Source organism: Nestor notabilis, unplaced genomic scaffold (assembly GCF_000696875.1).
Source record: "Nestor notabilis isolate BGI_N333 unplaced genomic scaffold, ASM69687v1 scaffold27188, whole genome shotgun sequence".
In the NCBI taxonomy this organism is placed as follows: Eukaryota; Metazoa; Chordata; class Aves; order Psittaciformes; family Psittacidae; genus Nestor; species Nestor notabilis.
Window position 1 is genome coordinate 13,621 of NW_009940093.1, and position 25,908 is coordinate 39,528.

The 25,908-nt window shown below is 47.0% G+C and overlaps 1 protein-coding gene across 1 annotated transcript; it reads left to right on the forward strand.

Moving 5' to 3' along the window:
* Positions 1 to 1,606: 1,606 nt before the first annotated feature.
* MXRA8 (matrix-remodelling associated 8) lies at positions 1,607 to 17,509 on the forward strand. Its single transcript, XM_010020195.1, has 10 exons — positions 1,607 to 1,697; positions 7,682 to 7,702; positions 8,091 to 8,402; positions 8,901 to 9,002; positions 9,709 to 10,167; positions 14,327 to 14,485; positions 14,875 to 14,905; positions 15,638 to 15,714; positions 16,180 to 16,257; positions 17,132 to 17,509. Exons 1-10 carry the CDS (start codon positions 1,649 to 1,651, stop codon positions 17,155 to 17,157), a joined length of 1,314 nt encoding a protein of 437 aa, XP_010018497.1. The 5' UTR covers positions 1,607 to 1,648; the 3' UTR covers positions 17,158 to 17,509.
* Positions 17,510 to 25,908: the final 8,399 nt, after the last annotated feature.

The following is a 25,908-nucleotide window of genomic DNA, read 5'->3' on the forward strand; positions in this document are numbered from 1 at the left end:
AACAACCCTAATCTCACAACAGAGTCCAAGCAGAAAGCTTTCCCATATCTCATTTAGTACCAGCAGCAGCTACACTAGTTCCCGACTTTATATTCATCCAATCTTCCTGAAGTCTTGTATTAAAAGACCCCTGGCTAGTTCAGTCACCTACATGGATTAGGCTGTTAGGCCTGCACAAGGCTGGATTCAGATGGAGCCCTATTCCAAACATTTATACCTTTCATACCCATATCTGAAGGCACTTGGACTCTCAGTGTCTTTTACCGTTTTGTCCCACTTGAAATAAACTTTTCCAGTGGAAAAAAACTGCTGTTTTCAGAACTTGCATTGCTGTGGAAGAGAAATGTCTTAATGCTTATAGTCAGAGAGGAGGTTAACTTAAACCAGCTCTACATGGTTGGTCAGGCTGAAGCTGCTCCCACTACCTGGGAAGGTTGCTGCCCTCTTTAGGTTAGGCTGGTAAGGTTCCAACTCTTCAAACTGGGCATATACACACAAAGAGGGGGGTGGCTGTAGATTTGCATTTGTGAAGCAGAAACTTACTGCTGCTTTCTCTGCTGTTTGTCATTGTTTTCAGTAACTGACTACATTAACACTCCTAAATCATAGCGGAACGCAGTGCAAGGGGTTATATAAACACAGTGAAACACATCAGTTCAGGCTTTAGGAACTGGTAGATGTAATTTAACAAGTATTTCCCTTGAGCAAAGACTGCTGAAGGTTCAGTTGTTGCTTGACACTGTTGCTCTGTCTTGGCACTGCAGTTGGGGCTGGTATTATCTTGTAAGTCTGAAGAGGAGGAGAAGAGCAGCAGTGTTATCAGGTCTTGTCTGTCTTGGTGCCAGCCAAGCAGCTACTCACATAGTTCAGTCCTTGTGTGAAGGGCTGAAAGCAGAAGTTCTACATCTGACCCAGCTTTTCCTCTGTGATAGGGAAACTTGTTCCCCCCATTACAGTATTTTGGGGCTCTTAGTTGCATTCAAGGCCCTTTTACACTGCCCTAAGCTCTCACATATCCAGACTCTGGCATTATTACCCTTTCGCTAAGAAAGCTGCTGTTAAACCCTTGCTTACAAATCACAGGACAGAGTGTTGTTTTCTAGGTTGTCTTTGGTGACTGGAGCTTGAAGTAAAACCATATGAGGAGACAAAGATCAAAAACTGAAGGCAGCAGAATGAATCCAGTCTCAGGCAGACAGCTGGAGGAGTGTCAAACAAAGGAAGGAACAGCTGGATCAAGTAAAGCACAAGGAAAATGAGTTCCATCCCTAGAGGGAGGGAGAAGGATTGCTTTGCGAGCCCAGAGCTGTGTGGGACCAGCTCTACCCCATCAAACTTCACATCAAAGCCAGGGGCAGATCAGAAGCTCCCAGAGGGAGGGGAAAGAGAAGAGTGGGTGTTTGTAGTAACTGTGTAGAAGGCATAGGGAAAGGAGGGAGGTGGAGGGGGAGAGCAGAGTGGGGAGGTGGGGAGGTGGAAGTTGGAGGTGGAGTAAGTGCAGAATCTGAGCTGCTGTCCCCAGCTTCGGGATGTGAACTGATGAGGTCACAGTGTTTTCAGCTCCCAAAAAAAGAGTTAGGGAAAAAAAAAGAGAAGGCTCCAGCTTGTTTTTCCAGCGAGACGAAAACACGGAGACGCTGCTGGAGAAATGGAGCAGCTCACAAAGCTCCTCCTGTGGCAGATGGTGCTTCAGCAAAGTAAGCTCCTGGTGCTCGGCGTGGTGGGCTTGGGTTTAGTTCAGCTGCTGGGTTTGAACTGGTGTCTTTGTAAGGGTTTGTTCAGATTTAGGGGAGGGAATCATGGATTTCTCGTGCTTTTTTGGAGAGGAAGGGGGAGAGAATGGAGAGATGTTGGAGATGGTTTAAATACACTCCAGCATGTTGGTGCAGTCTCTTTTTTTCCTATCAGTTAACTGATCAGCAGACTCAAAAATACTCAGCTTGAATGTGGGTACAATAAAGCTTCTGTAGTGAGATTTCCATGATCCAGGGTTATTTTATACTTTTGAACCAGCTGATGTGTGTGTGAGAGTGTTCAGGATGGAGGAGGAAATCAGAACGTGGGGTTTTCTGTTTGGTTGGTTTGGCTTTTTTTCTGGTCAGCATAAAGTTAGGAGACATAGGAATTCACTTTGGGGTAAGGTGCAAGAAAGGGATGAGGACAAGCCTGATGAGTACCATAATGAGTCTCACAGTAACAGAATGGCTTGTACCTTTCCTTTAATCACAGAGTTTTCTGGAAGAGCTGAAACAAGCTTTAGGGTCCCGAGAGCTTCCCCTCAAGCTAAACAGAGAAACCCCAGTAAGGCTTGGATGGCAGGAGAAGGTTTGAGGATTAATGCAAAACCCCAGCAAATCCACACTTTGGGCTCTAAGGAAGCACCTCTGATCAAAGGAGCAGTTGCAGCTCCAAGAACTGATGGTAGGAAGCAAGGAGCACTGGTGACCCCCCTGCTCTTCCCAGCCCTGCTAATGAAGCCTGTGGCTGAGCCACCTGAGCCTCTCAGCATTCCTCAGTAGGCAGATGGAGGGAGCTGAAGAGTTCTCAGTTTGCTCCCTAATTAGTTTCCATGTCACCACAGCATTCCCAGTTTTGCAGTGCCTAAGGCAAGGTTTAGCAATTGGCAACACATGGGGTCAGTCATAGGGACAGAAGGGTTAAAGTGGCTCGGAAAACTAGGGTGTGGGGCTGGGTTAAGCCTGGAGGAGCAGGAGAGGCCACATACTGTATTTCAGAGGCACCAACCAGTCCAGCTACTCCCCAGTGTGGTTTAGCACGTTGGCAGAGCGTGGGGAGCACCCAGGGCAGGAAGAGCAGGTTGGGTTGCTGTAGAGCAGTGGGGAAGCTGCATAGAGGCAAGAGCATCCCACCCAGGGATGGGTGATCTCTGGCAGGCTCTCTGGAGGTGTATTTTAGGGAGGAAGCTGTCTGTATGCCAGGCAGCCCTGGTGTTTGAGTGCTGCTATCCCCACACAAACCAGGTTACACATAATGAGTGAACACAAAGAGGGGAGAAGGGAGGAAATCTGTGCTGGTCCGTATTTGATCCCTTCTGGAGAGAAACCACACCCTCAAGTGTTAAGTGGTGCAGGGAGGAACAGCCCTGTGTTTGGAATGGCTCTGCAAACCAGGCTGTGGGCTTCCAGCCAGCATGAAGTACACAAAGCAGAGAAGGGTTTCTAAGGCTGAGCTAGTATCTGAGCTGTCTGTGAGAAAGTTAGGGCAAAGCTTGAGGGATCCTGGTGGTGCAGTGGCCAGGATGGAGACAGGTTTCTTGTCCAGGCAGCAGGCTGCCTTGCTGCTGAGGTAGCACATTCTTGCTTTCTGCCAATTCATGGGCATGTTCCTGCCTGCACTGAGGTGCCTTTGCCTCTTTGAGATGGGCCCAGATGTAATTCCTGGTTTCTGGTCAGTGGTGTTCAAACACATGGCAATGAGAAGAGAGCTGAGCCCATTTGTGTAGCTGTCACCTTGATGTCACTGCATCCTGAGCCATTATGGCCTCTTTGACATGGGTCAGCTCCCTCAGGAGCCAGCATGGAGCCACTGCCATGCTCCAGAGGTATTTGGAAATAGCTTGGTAGCACAGACTGCTGGTTTTGCAATAACTGTGTGATGGCTCCACAGAGACCATTAAATCCCCTGCATAGGTCTCCCGTGGGATTTATGGGAAAAATAAGGAATCTGACACTGATTTTGTGAAGAACGTGTCATTTCTCTAGGACTGGACTATCCCTCTGAGCCCCTAATGTCAAATTATGTCTCTTCCTTTTTCAGAAGAGAAAAAGAAGTTGAGACAGTCCAGGAGATACCAGAGAAGGTGTGCAAAGGAATAGTGAGCTGAGCTTACTTGGGCAGGCAGTGCCAGCCTCACAGACTGCTCTTTCAGCCCACAGACCTGGTGGGTTATGACACTCATTTCTCCAGTGGCTTCTTTGGTTTCTTCCTTGCTCTTTGCTACAGTCTGGGCTTCAGTCTGCTCAGTCCAGGCATCGTCTCCTTGCTCTGGCAAGGCTCCTCCTGAGCTCAGCAGCAGCACTGCAGGTAGAGCTGGTGCTGTCATGTCCCATGGAGTATATGTGCCACTTGGCACTCAGGCAACCCTTTTCTGCTCTGGTAGCCTTTCATCCTCTGGTATGAGACAGGAACGTAGTGGTTTCAGTAGCACATGCATCTACCTGTGAAGCAGGCTCTCTGCCAGCAGCTCTCTCCAGGAGAAGTGGTGGCATTGTTCAGGCAAGACTCAAGGGACAGTTTGGTGTTGGAGCTGTTCCAAGGACACTGCCTGGAGAGCTGGGATATGTCAGATGTCTTTCAGAGCCTGAGGCTTTTCCTTCTAGTTCGCCTGCAGTTTTTGTGGCTTAATTCTTTACTTGAAAAGTGGATGGGATTCAAGAAGTAAGAGCTGGCTCTGCCTTTTACAAGGGATTAGGAAATGCTTTTGCAAGCTGCTTTCCTCTTCCTATATTGTGGAACCAGCAGAATGCCTCTGGGATCCTGCTGAGAGGTGTGCTGCGTGCACAGAGCATGTCAGAGCACAGCATCTAGATGTCTTTTTGTGGGTACATCACCCAGAGAGGACAAAGTGATTATGCAAAGCTACAGTGAGTTCTGTGGTGGTGACTATTAAGGCAGTTGGTGGTTTTCAAGCCCCAGGGCCTGGAGTCCCGTGGTTGCAAAACTCTGAGCTTTCACTTGATTTTACACTTGCAGGTGACTCACCAGAGTAACTGCTTCCAGTTTTCCCCAATCCTGTAGTTCATAAACTGTCAACTTGGCTGGGTTATGGATATAACTCTGCCTTTGTTCAGTAGCTACTGGGTTAGACAAACAACAACTGTAAAAAGCATGGCTGGGGGACATGTCTCCTTTGCTCTGCTTGTCTCACAGCAGGGCGAGGCCTCACAACAGAGAGGGGAGACTGGAAAGGGAAAAAGGCTTATTCCTTCTTTAGCCACTGCTCTGTGTTCAGGTTATTGGAGGTCACTTGTTTTCAGTTGCTTTTTCTCCAGGCATATAAGAGATCCGAGACATTCCAGATTCCTTAGATTTCTAAATGATCTCATTTACAACTATGTCAAATGAATTTGAGTCTTATCCATGACCTGATGTATATGTGCAGATTGCCAGCACTGCTGGGGAATCAGAACAGTCAGTTCTTCCTTCTTTGTCTTGTGCAGCTCCCGTGCTTCTTGTAAAGACTTGTCCTTCCTTTCCTTTCTAGAACTTTGCTTGTTGGCTCCTCTACCACTGTCTGTCTGATATTTGCACCTACCACTATGTCTGAGTCTATGAATGACACCCTAAGGCAGGTTTGAGACCCAGAGCTGTCCAGAATCTGTGTGTGTGCACAGACATGCAATGAAAACCTCTTTCTCTTCCATCTCTTGTCTCTGAGCTGAAATCCAACACAACACTTGACTACACCTTCACCTTGGATGGGTTTTCTTGTAGTGCATAATGTCAGTGTAACCTTGAGCTGCTCATCTTTGTGTGGCAACACTCAGCAAGTCAAAATAGCAGTATGGTAAAATGCAGGCAAGGCATCAATGGGCCTTTTTCCCAATGGGAAACAGCATCATCTGGTCACTGAGGGGCAGACACAGAAGTGTAATTGTCAAGTAAGTGAGAGCGCTCCTGCCTAGCTGCTTAGGGAGGGAAGAAGAAGCTGTCAAACCCCACAAGACACAAGCTTTTCTTATCTAAAAGCTGTCATATCAGACAGCTTCACTGCTTCCTTGCTTTACAGGGAGTTGTGTTTGGGAGAAATGCATGTAACTGAGCCAGCCCTGCCTGGCAAAAAGCCCCTGTGGGTGGGATAGGGTTAGGACCTGGGTGGTCCTCACCATGCCAGTGAGGCCAGCTAGAAGATACAGACCCAGGGGTTAGTGCTAGTGTTAGCTGAGGGCTGTGACAGGCTGCTGAGCAGAGCATATTGCAAGGCTTAGGTGGATACTTTGGTTGTTAGATTTATGATGCTGCGTTTGGGCTCAATGTTTTTTACATTAACATCCAAGAGGAAAGGAGGAAAGTGAATGCATTCCTCTGCCCGAGCCAGGAGAGGATGTTTCTGTAGCACCAAATCAGTTTGCTGTTCATGAGCAGCAATGCAGGACTCCTGAAGCTGTGGCTGTGCAGCCAACAGCTCTCACACACCACTCCCTAGCACACAATCACTGCTTGTGTCCTGATAACTGTGTTCTTCCCTTGTGACAGGGCGCACACCAGTTCAGACACATTTGTCACACTGATCCAAGTGGGTGCTGTTGTGCTGAGAGCTGGTTGTCCTGTTGCAAGTGAGACTGATTTCTCCTGGAGAAAGCTGGTTTGGTGTTGTGAAAGAGCTTTGTGTCATTCCTTCATTGTTCTAAGCTAAATCTAAGTCCTGGCTTCCAGAGGCAGAGATCGGCAGCTTGTATTTTACCATCAGGCATTTTGCAGCCTGTTAGGAGAGACCATCAAATGATGGAATTATAATGTCTTGCGTATGATGTCCCTCTCTCATACCCAGAGCAGCACAGACTTTGTCCAAGACTTTTATTTGTCATGCTGAGATTATAACTGTAGAAAAAAGAAGTGACATTTGGAGTGGCTTTGAACTGGCAGCTCAACAGACAGTGCTGCTCAATTTTGTTCTCTCGTGTCACTGCCCAGTGCTTTGTGATAGGAAAAGGAGAGGAAACAGGGTTTATTCCCAGCCCATGCACTGGGGGTGGTGGTTAAAAGAGCCCCAGTTTGGAGTGAATTTATTCTCTTTTGGAATGCCTCAGTTCCCGGGTTAAACAAGAAATGCAGCCTTTGTCTGGAGGACAATGTGCCTATGACATTAGCAGGACAAAACATCTAATGATCTTGCTGGGACCCACTTGGGTTTGACTGGTTCGAGAGATGAACGATGTCATTGTTTTGGGGATCTGAATCGTGCCCTCCAAGCGTGGTGCCAGGAGACCTCCTCACCCTCTCCTACACACAAAGCAGGAGGGACTGGACCAGAGAAGTGCAGAGACAAAGGCACGAGTTCAGTTCTTGCAGAGTTCTTCCTGCATAGATCTGAGTCACGTGAGCTGGGGAGAGCTGCAGTTGCATCCAGAGCATGCCCCATCCCTGGCAGTGCTCAAGACCAGGTTGGACACAGGGGCTTGGAGCAACCTGCTCTAGTGGAAGGTGTCCCTGCCCGGGGCAGGGGGTGGAACTGAATGAGCTTTAAGGTCCCTTCAAACCCAAACGAGGCTGTGATTATAGTGGTAACTGTCCAGACCAGGAATGTGAGCAGAAGAGTCTCTGGGGAGGATGCTCCCAAATGAAGGATGTGTTTGCCCAGCATGAGTGTCAGGTCATAGTATGAAGTGAAACAGCCCAGTCACAGCACTCCTCACTTGGCTCGAACCATGGTTACAGAATTCCCTCAATGCGTTAATCCCACCATTAGTTTTACAGGAGGTTAATTTGGAGTCTTGGAGATAAAAGTTGTCTTTTGGCCTTCTCTCACTACAGTGTCTGCTGCAGCATGGACTGACCAAGGTCTGAGCCTCTGGACTTAACCATGATACACAGGTTAAACAAGTGTGTTAACAGAGAAGAACAGATGGAATAATAAGAGGAGGTGGCTGCTGCTTGTGCGCAGATTTGGAGCTTTTCTTCTATTTGTTGTCAGTAACACTCTTTTTTTCTGTTTTGACAGGTTCTGTTTATTTATACTCAGGTGAGTGACCTCTTTGTAACCTGCCTGGTTTTGTGACCATGAGGAGAAGTGAAGGGGACTCTGATTCCATGACATGCAGTGGGGGTTTCGCTGCTAACTGCATGAACCATGCATCCCATGAACTAGTGTCTCTAAACCTTGATTAAACTGGGGGTGAGCATTAGAAAGGATCGGTCAAGTCTACAATCCTGATGGCAGACATCACAGACATTGCTTTCACTGAATGAAATCAGTGTTTTTAGGTGGCTTTCTGTTGTATTTCCCCTTAAGAGAGCTCTGTGTTGGTCTTGAAAGCTCCTTTCTTTCGGATGGAAGGTGTGCAGAGATTCTAGGCCATAAATCCCATGCCATAAATCTGTTAACTCTGGTTTTTACTCCTGGTTTTCAGTCCCAGCTGATGCCTCAAACCCCCAGGACAGTGTTGTAGTGTCAGTGTTGAACATCAGTGCTGCACTGGGGTCTCAGGCTGTGCTGCCCTGCAAGAGCTACCGCATGGTGTGGACCCAGGATCGCCTCAACGACCGCCAGCGTGTGGTGCACTGGGATGTGTACAGCAGCTACTCTGGGGACAACAAGATGGAGAGGCTGTGTGACATGTACTCTGCTGGAGCTCAGCGAGTCTACAGCTCCTACAACCAGGGGAGGATATTCATGCCCCAGAATGCATTTACAGATGGCAACTTCTCCTTGGTGATCAAAGGTATTAAACAGCATCTTTCCTCCTCGTGCGATCTGCAGAATGGAGGGTTTGTCACTAAGTTAGCTTGGGGTTTTTTTAGTGAAAATGGCTGTTTTATGGAGCATTTTCTATAAGTAAATAAATATAAGTAGTGAGATCGAGGTTCTCTGAAGCACTGGCAATAGCATTTTATTTCCCTTTGAAATAGTCCCATTTTAAAAGAGAACTGATAACAACTCATTGCCTGAAAGTTATGTGGGCTTCTTGTGGACCTTTCTCTTTCCATCTATTAGTACAAATATGTTCCACAGTAAAGCAAATAACTTGAACAAATTATTGTATTGGGTGAGGTGATTCTTCTCTGTTTAGCCCACCCTGGTGATAAGGATGGGTTAGAACTAAGTTACAAAAAGGCCCTTTTGCATCCATAGAAGCTTTTGGGAAACAGTATAAATGACAGAAGTAATCGTTGCCTCAGTATAAAACATTCAACTTCCCCTCTCTTCCCTGTCACACTAGATGTTGGAGAGAGAGATGCAGGCACCTATTCTTGTAACCTTCACCATCACTACTGCCACTTGTATGAAACTGTGAAGATCCGACTAGGTATCACCAAGAAAGGTAAGTGTGGCAGACACCTTGGTGTTCCTCTCTGCAAGGGACTGGAGCTGGAGTCCAGCGGCCACCAGGGCTCTGTTGAATTGGGTTGTGTTTAAATCTGGATAATGCACAAGAGAAGCTCCTGGGGCTGATTGTGCTGGGAAGCTGTTGAAGGGCTGATGGGATGGTAGAGAAATGCATCTCTTCTGCTGTTCTCACAGCTTCTCTGCAACAAAAACAACCAGACAGGCCTGTGAGCCCCGATCTGCTCATCTGTGTTTTGGTTCTTCTGTTATTCCTTGTCAAGAACAAAGTACTGAACACTGCTGTTTGAACTCCTCCAGTAATTAGGGCATTTGTGGGTAGAGAAGCATTTCCTGTGTGGAGGATTGGGATACAGCATATTGAAGATGAAATCTGTTATTCCTGTTCCCTTCTTAGTCTGCAGAGAGAATATACTTCCTGCTTTCTGAAGCAAGGGATTAACTTTCAGTTATAAGGAAAAGAAAATGGTCTTGCTTCATGCATTGACCTAGAATGTAGAAGGTAAAGGTGTGTTTCTTCACTGACTGCGGAAGTAAGTGTGAACAAGGCACTTCCAGGTCTTTGGAGGGGATGTGTTAGAGGATTGAAGGGTCTGAGAGCAATCTCAGGTGAGCTTGGGGGTCCTTAAGAGTAAGCCAGGCGTGTAAAGATGCGCGTAGCACCGCTCGTGTTGTCTCCACAGCTGAGGATGCAAACGAGTACTGGGATGGGGAAATGCCAGTGATTGTGGCTCTGGAAGGCAACACCGTGATGCTGCCCTGTGTGAACCACAACCACATCTGGACCGAGCGGCACAGCGAGGAGGAGCAGCAGGTGGTGCACTGGGACCGGCAGCCCCCGGGCGTTCCCCACGACCGGGCCGACCGCCTCATTGACCTGTACGCGTCCGGGGAGCGCCGCTCCTACGGGCCTCTCTTCATCCGTCAGAAGATGAACATCACTGACACAGCCTTTGCCCTGGGTGACTTTTCCCTGCGGATTTCAGAGCTGGAGAGCGCAGATGAAGGCACTTACTCCTGCCACCTGCACCATCACTACTGTGGCCTGCATGAGCGCAGGATCTACCAAGTCTTTGTGACGGAGCCGGTGAGAGAGAAGAAGGTGGTGAACCTCACAACTCACAACGTTGCCCCAGCCGTAGGTGAGTGGCTTCCAGAAGCGGTTCTCCTGATTGAGGAGGAGGTAAATGTCTACAGTTGCACCTTTGATCTCTAAAGAGCTCAGTAAGCCACAGGAATATAACACATAGCTCCCCATCATCACCTCGGGAGGCCTTTGCTCCAAATGCCAAAACACCCCTTCCTTTCCTGTGGTCTGCAGGGATCCCTCAGTGCCACCAGCAGGGAGCATAGTCAAGGCAAACCTGTGCCCTGCAGAAGTGCCATACACACCAGAGGCGTGAAGGTGCCACTTAGAGCAGCACTGAGGTTTCCTTTATGAAGGTTTCTCACATTTGAGTCAGGGCTATTCCTGCCCTCAGGGTTAGAAGAGTAGGTGAGGTCTTGCCTCCCTCTCTACTAGTATATGGCTCTAGTGTATGGTTGTTCCTGAGCTGTTTCCATTGCTTTGATGTAGGAGCTGTGTGTGTAGGATACTAGTGAGGATCCTTTAAAGCTGCTTTAACACTGCTGCACCAAAGTGGGTGTCAGGGTGTCACCCATCAGGCTTAATTACCTGCAGTGCCATCATGTCCAGCTCCTGTTTTCTTTGCTCCAAGGCAGTTCTGCAGCCTGGTCTGCTCTGGAATGCCCTAAGGCAAACAAGCTGTTTTTCTAACAGCCTCACTTTCCTGGCTGCTTTTGTGAAGGTGTGGGGCTGGGGCCCCGTTCTGCTTGCCTTTGCTGTTGCAACATGCCACTATTCTCACAGGTGTAGATTGCTCCTCTCCCCTTTGCACAAGGTTTAGGCTCTGCAAGATGCCAGACTGTGCAGAGTTGAGCACCAGGAATTTTCCTCCTCCCTTCAGCTTTGCTTGAATCAATCTTCCCATTTTCCAGTGCAATGAACTCTCCTCTTTGAGCCTGCCCAAGCCCAAACCCATCAGGCTTACTTCAGGCAGCAAAAAGAAAACAAAGATCCCAAGTTCAATATTGAAGTCTTCTGGGTATAATTCCTTGTTACCATTTTGAACCATTCATTGTGGTTTAATATTTATTGACTGCTTGATAGAGTTTTGACTTGCTTCAGACATGTTTAAATAGGCCTATTCTTCTGGAGCAATTGGCTTTCTCAAGTCACAGAAACCTAAACCTGCCCCCTGGGCCTGAGCTTGGTGTCCAGAAAAGCCAGGCAGTGCTCAGGGAGGTGGTGCTGGGGCTGGACTGACGTGGGAGCCAGGCCATACAAATACCATTCTCCCTGCCTGCTGCCCTTGAGCCCTCTCCAGATCCCATTGTGCAGATGGAAACTACATCTTGTGTTCAGAGTTTCCCACCCAGGAACTGGTTCCTTTCTTTCCTGGTTGTTGTCCTGCTCAATAGTTACCTGTCTGCTCAGAAGTTAGGACCTGCCAGGGCTGTGTTAGCTTGGAGTAGTGCCCTCAGTGCAGGAGGAACTTGGTCTTGAATAAAGCCATTGCCACTGTCTGCAAGAAGAGTCTTGGAGAGCTTTGTCCCCTGGGGGCAGTGAACCCTCAGCTGCTCTGAGAGCACCACACACAAGAATGTGCTGAGTCTATGGGAACGTGAGAGAAGCTGAGACATCCACAGTGCCTGTTTCCAACCCACTGCTGATGGGGAGCCTGCTGGGACATGTCCTGTTTGTGTATAGCAGAAAGGGCTGAGGTGCTGCCTCGTTCCATGAAAGACCATATAGAATGTGGGGATATAACATGAAACCAAACTGAAACATCAGGAGATAACAAAAGCAAAACAAAGAGCTTTTTTCCAGCAAGCAGCTATAGCTTTTGGCCTATCTCCAAGGCCTGGAGCCATTTTCAGACAGGAAACTTCATCCTGTTTTGAATATAAGCACGAGCTCAGTTCTGCTCTCAGTCATCTAAATATGGTGTATGTCTGCTAATTCATGCAGAATTGCTCTGCCTTTGCTCTGGAGCAAGTGATAGGGGAATGGCATCTGTTGTATCTCATGCCTGTTGCTGAGCTATTCTCAATCCTTTGGGCCACATAGCCAGCACTTGGGAACCCTCTTGCTGGAGAGCTCTTTGCTTTTCCCAGCAGAAGAATCAGACCCTTTACACTTCAGTAATGTTCTTCCCCTCCATCAGGACTTCATTTCCAGCAGCTAAACCAGATCCCATGAGTGAACTGGAGGCAGATGGATGCGCTGTGTTGAGATGTACTGATCAGATCATGGTTACAGAACAAACCTTCATCAGGATAAGGAGCAGTGTCTGTTACCTTGGTTGTGCTGTTCAAAGCACTGGCAGATACTGGGAGCAACTCAGTCAGCTGCTACTCAGTGCCTCAGTTTCCCCAGTTCTGAATGGGATACCCTGCCCTGCCTCCCTGTGATGCACACTGAGGTGCAGCAGTGGTGCTGTCAGAACACGAGCATTACTCGATTGAGTAAACCCAGGAGGCCCAAAGTTGTTGAATCTCTGGTTCCACTGTTACAGTGACCTCTCCAATGTTTAACTCGGCTCCATCCTATCTTGCAGCATGGTGGGAAACCAAAAAGCCAGGAATAGAATGCATTTGTGTGTGCTGCCTTCTGGCTCAACTGCTGCTCTAGTGGCTGCCATCTCGTTGTGGCAGCTGCTGAAGGAGATCCAGAGGTTTCCTAAAGTAGGACTGTCACATACACTGTTTGCAGCTTTGCAAGTGGGTTTGTTGGTTTGGGATGATTTTAGCTTAGCAGTGGTCAAAAACACATGCCAGTTTCCAGCACTACAGCCAGCAAGCACACAGCATCAAGCAGTCCCAGTATAAAGTGGAATATTACTGGAGTGGAGGGCTACCAGAGCAGAGCATATGTAAAACTTCTCAATGCTCTAGGACTGGTGTTAGCATTAGCAGCATCAGCTCTGGTTTCAGAGTATGTATTTCCATCCACTATTGTCTTACTTGAGTTTATTGTTGGTGGGTTGGTGCTTTTAAAGGCTGGAAACAAACTACCTGACAAAGTGGAACCAGTCACTCTGCTGTGTCAGCATTCCTCACGTTAGGACACATCTGGTAAATGGTACTGTGGGTTTGGGGATATTTCCCCCATCTTTCCCCTTATTCCCTCTGACTGATTTACAGGACTGAACTCCCAAGGGAGTGGTAGAGGTGCACACTGGGTCCTGCCTGGTGCTCTGTGGCTGGTCCCCGTTACAGGGCGAAGGTGCCACATTCTGCTCTGTTTTGAAGAGCAGAGCTCCCCAGCACAGGGGTTTGTCTGTGCCTGGGCTGGATTTGTCCATTCCTCCGACTGCTGCAGGCAGAGAAGTCGCTTCCTCTTTCTGTGTGTAAAACATTGACCTATTTATTTGAGATCTACAAGAATGTTCCACGTAAAGAGTTTTGGGTTACCCTTTCCTGCGCTGCGGAACTGAGACGCGGCTGCACCCACGGATGGAATCTTGGCTTTTCTTTGGGGGACTTTATTTATTTGATTGATTTTTATTTTTTTTTTAATATATTTTCAATTTTATTTCAAAGGAAACTCATTCTTTGGCATTGAAAATTCCTCCCACTCTGTAAATTATAACCCCTGGCAGGGAGGGGCTGCTTCATACTTCAGCTGTCTGGAGCCCAAGCAATGTGGTGTGTGTGATGTGAGGGACCCAGAGGAGGGTTTTGTTACCGTGCAGAAAGACCTGGGGCTGTTTAGTGGCACTTCTTGCTGGACTTGCCCTCTGCAATGAACAAGGACATGCTCATAGCCAGGCAGCAGGAAGGGAATGTGCAATAGTCACTGTTAGTATTTCATGCTCCTGGGAAGTATAATGTTCCTGTGAAGAGCAGAGGCATCGTCCATCTGACAGAGGTGCAGTACGTTGTGAGTTAGGCTGCTATTTGCTTTTTTCTTCATGCCATTCACTTAACATGCTTTTCAGGTCCTTCAGGGTCACCACAGGGCCTGTAGTGACAGGACAAGGGGGAATGGCTTTAACCTGCCAGAGGGCAGATTGAGCTGAGCTCTGAGGCAGAAGCTCTTCCCTGTGAGGGTGCTGAGGCGCTGGCACAGGGTGCCCAGAGGAGCTGTGGCTGCCCCATCCCTGGCAGTGTTCATATGTTCCCTTCTAACCGAAACCATTCTAGGATTCGGGGTCCTGCATGGGCCAACGTGTGACCATGCTTTGCCTTGGATGCCATGACAACCATCAGCCTCTTTTCCTTTTCCTCTGCCATCAGATCCAAACATTGTCAGGGGCCACAACGTGATAAATGTCATCATTCCCGAGAGCCGGCTGCACTTCTTCCAGCAGCTGGGCTACGTCCTGGCAACTCTGCTGCTCTTCATCGTCCTCCTCATCATCGTGGTGCTCATCACCCGCAAGCGCCGGCAGAGAGGTGGGTGCTGGAAAACACCAGCCCTGGTGGTGCCTATTGGGGTAGCTCATGGCAGCAGAGCTGGTTGTGCAGTCACTGCACAGCACAGTGTGGAAGGCAGTGATGCTCTCCTGGAAACCAGCCACATACACGCTGGGGAGGCCTTTGCAGGTGCTGGTGCCAAGAGAGATTCATTAGTGTGGTGTCAAACTGCCTGGTGAGGAAAGGGAAGGTGGTATTAGAACACACCCGAGTTCTTGTGTACTGGAGGGATTGTGGAAGTGCCCATCCTGAGCACCACAAATAGGGAGTGTTGTGAATACGTGCTGGGTGTTGTGGATCTCACTGCTCTGTGGGAGGGCTTGGTTGGGCTGGATGCAACTGCTCATTCGGTTCTTCTCCCTTTTCAGGTTACGAATACAATGTGAAGAAGTATGGAGAGTAAGTAGAATTACAGCATCTGTTGTCTAGGCTTGGAATGCATAAAAAAGAACTTTTGGGCCTCAAGCCTCAGCTGTCACTTAGAGCCTGAAACAGCTGAGGATCTGGTTAGTAGCCATGTAAAGCACAAGCTGTTTGATAGAGTTTATTCATTGCTTTCCCCCAGTTGTCTTGCAGCTCTATACTCCAGTTAGTGTAATATTCCCAGGAATACACACTTGCACAATGATTGCACATTAGGGAGCAGCTTCCTTGCTGTCCAAGTACTGAAGGGGAGAATGGTTTCTAGGGCTGATTTGGCAATTGCATCTCCTCTTGCTATACTTTGGGAACTGATTCACAGATAATACTCTGTGAGATGTCATTAGGAGTTAGTGGTGAAGGGGTGATGCACAAATCTGCTGTAAACCCTGCTCTGGACAAACACATGGGGAAAGAAGAGCCACAGCCAGAGGTCTGGAGGTGTTAATAGAAAAGACAGTGAAAGGAAAAGAGAGGAGAACCAGATTCACTATCAAGCAGTGTGACCTGAGATCTGTCTGGGATCTTAAGGGCAAAGGCAGGAAAAGCACCCATGAGCAGTGGTTGCCAATGCTGTTTTCTATCTGTCATGCTTCAAATAAACACTGTCACTTAAATTCTCTAAAGTGGCATTAGAAAAGCCGTTGTGAGGAGTGTGAAAGCAGGCACTTAGTAAAGGATGTGACCATTTCCCCTGTTCTTCCTTTTCAGGAAGGATGTCAATCTGAAAGAGTTTACAGTCGACACAACAGATCTGACTCAAATCAGAAGTGAAGACATCAGGCTGGGTATGCATCAACCAGCAGCCATCTCCAAACCAGGTCAAAACTGGTTATAACTGAGGCCCCAGAGGTGTACACAGGATCTGAAGTAAAGAACAAAGGGATTGCAGAGGGTGGGTTGCAGAGACCAGGACAGCAGCAAGTGCAAATCGTTCTCTCTGTGTCTCAGGAGAGCTCCCCTGAACAACTGCATCAGCCACCTTCACCTTCCAGCATTGAGTTACGTGCTGGAGGACTCTGTGGTACCTGTGAGGAGCAGGAAGCTGAAGTATGCATAACTCATTAGTGCCTGGGGCAAAATTAAGTCATAGCAGCTTTCCTGTTCAGTGGCTGAGTAAGTCCATGAGTTACTCCTAGAGATCTGGAGATGCCAGACCTGGAGTACCTCAAGGAAGGACCCATCACTTGTAAAGGGTATTGTTGCTTTTAATGTTCTAATGGCTGTGTGAACTATACTCCTCCCTTACACAGATTACAAAAACAACATCCTGAAGGAGAAGGCTGAGCAAGCCAGAAGCTTCCCAGCAAAGAACATTGATTTAGACAAAGGTAATAACGACTCGCTTCACCCTAATTGGTGGCTGCAGGAACCTTCTGATGGGTTGAAGGAGGGAAGAACACAGCTTAGCAGTGAGCTGACCAAGCCACAGCCAAGTGAGGAATGATAAACATCATGACAAATGGCAGCAGCAATGAGAAGCTAGTTGCCTTGCTATCCTTTCATCATGGAGCCACAAGATGCAAGTAGTGATTAGGCTCTAGAAGATTTTTGGTGTGGCACACATAGATTCTTTTCTTTATTGGAAAAAGAATGCCTGGCAGGGCTGGAATAGTGCATTCTGCAACCTCAGAGGGAGGTGTAGCTCAGAAATGGCCTGGCATGGTGTTTGAGATGAAAACACTGTGCAAAAGAGAGTGTTTAGAGCTGAAGTAATTTATGGGTAATGGGCAGGCACTTACTTCGTCCAACAACAGCAAACAACTCTCCCTCTCTAGGGGCTGAATCTCCTTTTGCTTATCCAGTATTAATCCTGAGTATTATGCCTCAGTTTGTAGAGTCACACTTACGTCAAACAGTGCTTCTAAGTTGTTGTTCAATTCCATGACTCTTCTCATATGAATTTAGAATATAATAAACTAGACTGAAATGATAGCAAGGAGGGAATGGTGTGGAGAGTCCATGGGTTGCCTTAGACCTTCCTGATGGAGTTCTCATGATACTTTTGCCTCTATTCTGTAGAGATGATCTGTGCAATAGTTCTTTCACAGTTAATCTCACTGGGGGCTTTATGAAGAGGTTACTGAGGACATGGTTGACTGCAAATCACTTGTCACTGTGTGGCTGACCCCATGTTACAGTGAGCTGCTTTGGATGGTTTGGAATGTCTCCCCAGTTACTGACCTCCTTTCCATTTGCTTTCAGATTTCAGGAAGGAATATTGTAAATGAAGACATTCCCAAGCTGCTGGCTGGACCAGAAGCTTCAATCAAAGATAGCTAAATGGAAGAGAGATGCCTTTTCTTAATATCATGTCTCTCCAGTTACCATAGATCTTTTCACATAGACTTCTCCCCACTAAGCACAAGGGTATTTGCAAATGCTTTCTGAAAGAGTTAGACTGTCTTATGTGCACTTATGATGGGTTTGGGTTGCCTTTTCTTCTTCTGTTCTCCCAATCCTCTATTCCCCTTCTTCTTTCCTGATATTATTGTTGTTTTTATGCATCAATGATTTTTATGAGCTGAATCAGCAGACCTTTTGCTTTGATGTTACTGCTTTAAATAAACCAACCTGCATCACTCGTCCTGAGCCATCATTATATCAGGCATTTATTTTTCCATGCAGTGTTTTAATCAGGAAAATAATAGCAAAGCCTGATTGTGATCTCTCATAGGGTGGCATAAATCAGTGTCACACAGCACTTTATATATTCCAGGTCAAGTACAGAGAGTACACCTCTTCATGAATGACAATGTAAACACCTCATTTTATGAATGGGGAAAAGGGAGGCACACAGATAACCAAGGGAAGGGTTGGGATCAGCTCCAGAGGGCTCTGGAAGCCTCACTCTGTGTTTCTCACTCTAAGCTTGTTTGTTGATTTGTTTTTGTTTCAGTGCAAACCAAATCAAATTTGGCATGAGCAGACACATTCAGCTGAAGCTGATGGAATTACAGTGCTGTAAGACCAGTCTCAGTTAGATCAGGACCAGAAATGTTATGGAGAGGGCTAAACTCCTGTGTGGAAATCTGGGATGTGATTTTCCTGCAGTCCTTGGGTGGATCCAGGCCACACAGAGCTTGTGTGCACATCAAAACCAAGGTATGATTACAGCACAGGTAGACAGATATAAAAGGAATAGCTTCCCCTGAACAGCCCATAAGGATCAAGAGTAACAACACGCTGCACTGAACAGCCTGTCAGGAATGTTCATGGGCCAGGGTCTCACAAGGGGAGCTGAGGAGGAAGATGGATTCATTCTTGTGGATGTTGGCTTTGTTTTGGGGTGCAGATACCTGAGATAGTGGGGCTGGGGGCTGAAGGGGAGTTCTACATCTGAACACTCTGTCGGGTGGGGATGTCAAACGGTCAGAAGTCAGTAATTCAGTGGTGTAATCCCAGCAAGTTAAAGCATCAGGAAAGCTGGAGAATATTAACAGTTCCACACAGCTCCTCTGACTACTTGGGGTACTCTGTGGCACCATTCCCAAACCAGGCACTCCTGTGGTACCTGGGGCACAGAAGAAAAGCTCTTTCCTACTGTTGTGAGCATGATGATAGTGGCTTGTGTTCTTGTTGTGTAAGGGTGAAGGTGGCCAAGGATTGCCACTGCCTCTACTCTGGTGGTCTGAGGAGAATGGCAGAGGGAGGCTGGTGACTGAATGGGACTGGGGAAGGTCTCCAGGATGATGTGGGTGCTGGAAGTATGAAGAGGACCTTGTGTGGCACCGCTGTGAGGGTGAGCGAGGATGTGAGGGTGATGGTGTGGCTTCAGTGTTGAAGTAGTATCTGGTATCTCAGTGTGGATTTCTTCTTGGGGATGGAGAATTCTGAGGTCTTTGCAGATGGTGAAGTAGCTGTGGCCCAAGGAAAGGATCCCAGTCTAACAGTCAACAATGGGGAATGTGACCTGCAGCCTGGTATATGTCTTGGCTGTTCTTAGATACCTCAATCCCATTTCAGACCCCCTTGTCCCTCCTCCCCCAGACACCACTGATCTCAGCTGTTGTGTGACAGGGCTCAGTTAGACTCTTGGCAACTCAGAGGTTTACTACTGGGTGTGATGGTTGTGAGTTGCACTGAAGCTGAGCTCAGCTTCCAGCCCTGCCAGAAGCATGGGGTAAGGCCTCCTGTGTACCAGAAGGAACTGAGTTGCCTGTTCAGAAGCTGGGATGTCAGTACTTCAGTGCATACTTTCTATAGGAGTGGAAAATAGATCTTGGTATTTTGCATAGATATTAATACTTCTCTCTGTTAAAGAATAAATGTATCGTGGACCCTTACTTTTAATGCCTTCAAATATTACTAATAGAATATAACAGTAGAGGTGGAGGTTCCTTAGCTACAGCTGGGCAGATCCTGATCTTTTAGTGCTTTGCCTTTCACTGCTCTCTGGCCAGTTCTTCTGGTTTGGGATTGACTTTCTTCACCTTCACTTATTCACACCTACAGAAGTGCTCAGATTGGGCAGCCCCTTGAGTGACGGTGTGGAAGGTCCATGCCCCTGTTTGCCTGCTCTTCCCCCAAAGCAGACTTCGGGTTGCCTTTGGCTGGACCTGATTGAAATCCCAGCCACATTCCTGCAGGTGTGTAAGGCTGCACTGGTTATTCCATCAGGGTGGCAGAGTCTCAAGTAGTTGTCAGTAATGGCTTTCCCCCTCCCTTTCATGTCTCTGAGTCAAAGGTTGGAGATCTTTACTTGCCAGTTTACATTGCTTAGCACAGCTCATACCGACACCAGCTCCAAGTGGGGTTACTCATAAACTCCAGAGGCATTTCAATATTTGATTTGACTTCTAGGCTGCAAAATAGCTTAAGGGGAAAAAATTAATGTGTTCTCTGAAACAAGTACTAGGAAGAGCTTTATGAGTTCCTCATCCCTGCTTTGATCCCTGCTTTGAATGTGGGTAATGGGCAGACAGGCAGGTATAACCCCAGACTGGTCAAGATGGGAGTCCAAGCTGAGATTATGGCCCTTTCTTCTTCAGGAGAGGCCTGTGTTGTGTGATTGGAGTGATGATCAGAGCAGTGGTTTTCAGAAGCAGCCTGCCACATCCTGTGTGCAATCTAGTATGTTAAAATCGTGGCTGAGAGAGGGCCAGGCAGGGCTGCTGGAGAGGCAGTCATGGTCCCAAACTGCTGAAAAGAGAGAGGAAGAAAACTCAACACTAAACTGAAGAGTTTTGTTTGTTTATTTCTTAATACAGAGGAAATATCAAAGTCTGTTTGCACTTATACACAGGTGAGAAGCCATTTATGTCCTTTACATACGCACTTTGTATTCAGTGAGGCTTTGGCATTGGCACGAAGCTGATTTTGCAGGTGAAAACGGAAGACACAACTTGCAGTTAACCACTAGACGAGGGGCAGGACCCCTCTTTTCTGCTCTCACTCTGCCGTAGGCTCAGTGTGAGTCCAGACAGGTTGGTTTTCTCCCGCTTTCTCTCATCTCAGCCTTTCTTTCCTTAACATGGACAGAGGCAATAACGTTGCCTCTCATGGAGTAACAATCGTTAGACACATGGAGCACTTTGGTAGATGTGCTTTGCTGAGTTAGCCAAAGTCATGTTCTCACTGTGCTAATGGAATGCTGCATGTTGACAGACTTCTTTACCCATCACTTTGCAGGCTCTTGGCAGGCTCTGCCTCATTATAGTCTCCCTGCTTTCCTGAGACATGCATTTTATGTTCAGTTAGTTAAAATACTGATAACAAGCCCTAATATTTTCATACCAATTACTTCTCAGTGAGTACTCTGTGGGCAGAGAAATGAAAGTCTCTATTAGGGTAATGCGTGGACTGTAAGCTCTTGTTGTGGGACAAGGAAAGGGTGTGTGGAAGTGACCTTAAAAGGGGTTAAAACTGAGACTAGAACTACAGCCCCCTCTTTCCAGCTCTGTGCACACCCTGCTTCCTCTCAAGACTAAGAGCACTTGTTCCATAAGGTTGGGTTTTTTGTTGTAACAGAAATAATCTTCATTATTGTTGTTACTTTTACCATTTATCATTGCTGTGTAACTCTCCTGACATTTAAGAAATAAAGGAGAATGAAGTTTCAAGTTAAGGTTGATTCTTCTTTCTTGCTCTAAGCTATCAGCCAGCATTAGCTAATTCTTCCCAATAGCTGTGCACTGTGTTTCATCTCGGAGCATCCTAAGGTGCTTGACAAAGTGCAGACGGGATACAATCAGTTATTCCAGGGATTTCAGTATGGTTTCCACATGGGACGTCATCATGTGCCTTGGTCATGGGGCTCACAGACAAATTTTAGCCTTCTGAAAGCATCATTTAACGACCAGGACTGCAGCTGTAGATGAAGTTCAAACCAGCTATCAGAGATGAAGGCTGGCAGCAAATTCACAGTACATAATTCTGCAGGTCCAGAAGGAAAGATAACATATCCTGCTGGAACAGTTAACTTCACAGCCCAAATTCCTCTTTTCCTTGCAGAACTAACACCTTGCTGCACATTCTGCTCTTGGAGGGCTTCCACCCACTAAGTAATATCCCAGGTGGCATGTTCTTCCAGGGACACTGGTGGAAACAGCCTGTATTGCTGCTTGGATGGACAGTGAAGGTGCAAGAAGCTGAAGGATCAAAAGCAGGTTACAAAGCTAAGAAGTGGCAAAGAATTGCATTTAGCAAACTAAGATTATGGACCAGCTTGTCTAGCTCTGCAGAAAGTAGCATTTTCTCTCTTACCTGGTTAGAAATCATACTACAGCTGGTCTCCTGCTGTTTCACACCACTTCTTCACTGGGGTGAACCACCCTGTGGTGGCTGCTTGTGCTTTCTTAGCTAACCAGAAGGGGAAAAAATAGAAAGAAAACCAGGTTAATAGGGTTGAGAAGTGGATGGGGAGTAGTTCCTTCTCTTTGGGCTCTGCTGAAAATGAGTGATGGGTTCTTGAGCAGATGGGGCCATGTACAATAAAGATCTCATCCAAAGGACCCTCTACTGGTACTGGGGTGGGACTTCACTGGTCAGCCACTGCTATACCCTCTAAGTGAGACTCCTCGCAGTGAGGAGAAGCCAAATGAGAACTACCAGAAAAGATACTTTGGGCAAAGTGAGGTCATCCTGGAGCTGGTGCCAGTCCCACTGGGGACATCTGATGCAACAGCATTTTTCTAAGGTTTAAACTTATCCTTTTTGTTCCCCCTTAAATGCCACAGACAAACTAGAGCTGTAAGAAGACAGCATTCAGATTATACTGTTGATGTTGGAGCCAGAGATGCCACCATGTTGCTGGACAGTTGTTGGATTGGGTTTCTATGTTAGCTCTTTGTTGGGAGAATATGGAGCTTGAGTGGAATATTTTGAGGGCTTCATAAAACAAATGCAGTGTGTGCATCCTGCTACTTTGTACTTGCAAGACACTGTGCATGTACAAATTGCTTGGTTCCCTCTTGAACCCAGTTGTCTTGAAGAGTGAGGTCTTCCTTAGCTAGTGCTGGGTGTCCTTCATGCTTTAAGCTCTGCTGGTACTTATCTCTGCTGGCAGACTCCAGCCCAGAGTTTCTTTCCTGTTCCTATAGGCAATGGATGTGATTTTCCAGGAAGGCAGCTGGGAACAAGGGAAAGCTAATATAGCAACCACAGGGCCTGCTTTGCACACCACTGAAATCAAATATTTGCATTGTCTTCAACTAGTCTAAAGTGAATCCAGATTGTCCCCATTTCCTGCGGCCTCCTGGTCTGGGGGGAGTCTTTACCAGTGCAAACCCCTCTCTCTGAAGAACCCATCTACAGCAAGCACGTGATGGAGAAAAAGGTAGTTCCATCAACACCAGCTTGATGCCACTCCGTGATCTGAAGTGCTCAGCCCCTTGCCTTCTGCAGTAACATTGCCCATCTTTCCAGACTCATCTCTACTGTTCTCATTGTTGCTTTAAAGTAGGGTCGAGTGCCAAGATAGGAGCCTTTCAGCAGCTGGGGTAGGGAGGTTGATGCCATTCTGTATGAGTATCTGATCTTCACGTGAGGTTTGCTGTTGCTGGGAGAGCTTGAAAGGACAGGAACATGGTTTGTGAATACAAAAGTACTACAGGACCCCACTGTAACAGAACTGAGATGCATCAGACGTTGGTAGCAGTAACTGAGCAGTCATTAGGAGACTGAAGTTAGATGAAAAAGAGGCGGAAATTGGAGGAGACACTCTTCATTCCTGTGAATCCCATAAGCTGTGCCCATCTGCTGACAACATTGCTTCATGTTTTCCATTACATTCTTCTAATTTCTTTTTAGCAGCTCCTGCGGAGCTCCAACATGAATGTTGTCCTCTATTCTCTGCACAGAACCTCATTCCTACAGACCTGTAGGGCAATATCCCTCCAGAACACACATTCCTCAGTGAAGAGGGTTTTGGAAATGTCACTGAAAATCCCCCCTGCCATTTTCCCCCAGGTTTATCTGTGTTTGAGTCCAATGGCCATGCAAACCCCAGGAGGCTGGAGAGCAGATTGCTGCACTGCAAGTCTTTTGCTTCCCTCTAGTGTTTAATGTCTTTATTTTCTTCTAAACTAAGCAGTCTGAGCTCTGCCATGACCTGACTGTGCCCGAGGGCTGCACACAGAGGAAGAATAAAAGGAAATAAACCTTGCAGATCTTTCAGACCACATCCATGGGTAGCATAAACTGGCTTGGACTGCATCCTGCTGACATGAACCACCTTAGGAGCCAGACCAGCATCTTAATATTAAGCACATCCAAATGGGGTGGTTGCAGTTTTCCTTCTCTTTTAGGATCATTTCCATGTTTAGCTCTTCTTCTGCAGTGATGCTGATGTTGCCTGTGTGAATTGGTAGAATGAGGTGGGATCTTTGCCCCGGGGATGAAGAGTAGCTGCAGAACTTGGTTTTGAATGTGCCGGAAGTCTTCACAGTGTGAGGGAACTCAGGATCTCTGAAGAGGAAGAGGCTGGGTAACAGTTCCTGTGCTGCTCATTCAGCACCAGCTTCTGCTACATCCCTTCAGTGGTAAAAGTCCAAAACCCATTTCTCCTTTCCTTTTCAAACAAAGAGTGGTGGTTTTGGAGGAAATACTTAAGGAATGTAAGGATTAGTTGAACTGATGGGGCTCAATGCTTTGCCAACCCAGATTTTATGTCTCTAGGTTGCTACCGTGATCCCAGCCTGGGAGGAACCTTCCCTGACTAATGGGTGTTGTCAGTTTAGTTTCTAATACAGCCTTTCTACTGGCTTCCTTGCTACAAGGGGTGTGGAAGGCTGGCAGTAAAGGGTGGGAAGCTGGCAGTGCTGCTGATCACACCGATCCTGCTGCGTTGCTGAAACAAATGAAAGCAGGTCTTCACTTCCCGGGGTTGACCATCCAGGTGGAAGTTACTCCTGTCAAACCTGACTGCATTGCCATGAGCAGCAAAACTGCCAGCGACTGACTCTTGAGACAAAATAATCCCCAGAGTGTGATGGGCTTTTTGAATTCACTGAGACAAGCAACAACCATTGCTGCAATTCAAAGGATGGTGTTTTAAAAGAGCTTGCTCATCCTCTATGTGGTAATGAAGTGCACTGCTGTATAAATGAAGAAAAGGGTGAGCAGCTTTTATGCCTCAGGACACTATCTGCTCCCTGCAGGGGTCAGCAAGACTATTTGCTCTGTCATGGAGAGCACAGCTCTAATAACAAGAGATTTTATGCCTTATATTTATTTTCCACTGAAGTGTTAAGGCCTGAGCTCCACAAGAAGCAAGGTATTAGCCCTGATGGCCCAGTGAAGGTGGTGTATTCTGCATTCCCATGTCCACTCTTTAATTGGATTAGCTTGGGGTTTGACTGCAACATGAAAGTGGGTTATCTGCTCTCTTCTGTGCTTTACGGGGACACAGAAAGCTTTTTGTGAGTCAGAGATCCAGCCTTATCAGGTCTGTTCCAAGGCAGTCATCTGACAATTATACAACTCATTATCTTTTCAGTTGTCGAAAGTAAAAGTAGAGCTAATAGAGCAAGAGCAGAGCTCTCTGCAGATTCAGGCTTTGTGTGGCTACCACCTGCGTCCCTGAGGAATTCAGGAGGTCATTAAGTATGAACTGAGGAGACCAAAGGGTTGGATGTTAATATTTTGCCTGAACTTCATACTGCAAAAGCTACATAAAGCTCAATATCTCAGAAAGTACAGCTTGTACTTGGGTTACCTCATAGCCCTGCCAGAGGAAGCCTTCCCCTTCTGGCTCAGAGACCGCTGTATGTGGTAGAATCGATGGATTCATGGCATCCTTTCCATACCAAGAGTGCTCTCAGGTGCTTGCAGAACCACAACAGGACAAAGTGGAGGACATGGTTTTACAGAATTCTAGGATACTTTATGTCTTACTCTATCAGAATTCCAAAAAGGGAGGAGTGAGAATGATTAACCATCAGTGGCTGCTCTTTGAGGTGTGCCAAGTTGGTCATTCCTAACTTAAAGCAGTACCAAATCACTAGTTACGTGATGAAGACTAAGGCCATACCTTTGTTTTCCTATTGCTCTTACCTTGCCTGTTGATCACACAAGCATTCAAATCCAGCAGTGATGTGATGAGGGGTGGGAATGTCAGCAGATGAGCAAATCCCTGGAGTTGGAGAACCCCAGTGAATGTGGTTTTGTAACTGCTTCTCTATACCAGAAGTGACAGCAGATAGAGGGTGGTGTTTTGATTTCTCAGTATTGTTAAGCCTTGTTGAGTTGTGGATTAACTGTGCTACCAGGTCTGGTTCTGCATGGGAGAGTTTGGCTCCGGTAGTGGTATCACAGTGTTCGTGTGGTAGTGCTGGTAGGACCTGGGCATTCATAATGATTAAACTTTCAGGAAATGGATAATTATTACATATTATATATTATATAATGATAATAAGAAATAGCAATAATGAGACCAGACCTTTTGGCAGCCTCTCCTCAACCAGTTGGCTCCTTTGTTTCATGCTGGTAGAGGAATCATTGCAGTGCCACAGGTAGTTCAGCCACTGAGCTGTGATTTACTC

Excerpts from the sequence above, each read along its gene's own strand:
- MXRA8 (XM_010020195.1), top strand. The coding sequence starts at position 1,649 with ATGGAGCAGCTCACAAAGCTCCTCCTGTGGCAGATGGTGCTTCAGCAA. Across the intron at positions 7,703-8,090 it reads TTCTGTTTATTTATACTCAG|TCCCAGCTGATGCCTCAAAC; the intron begins GTGAGTGACCTC and ends CCTGGTTTTCAG. Across the intron at positions 15,715-16,179 it reads AAGTGAAGACATCAGGCTGG|ATTACAAAAACAACATCCTG; the intron begins GTATGCATCAAC and ends TCCCTTACACAG.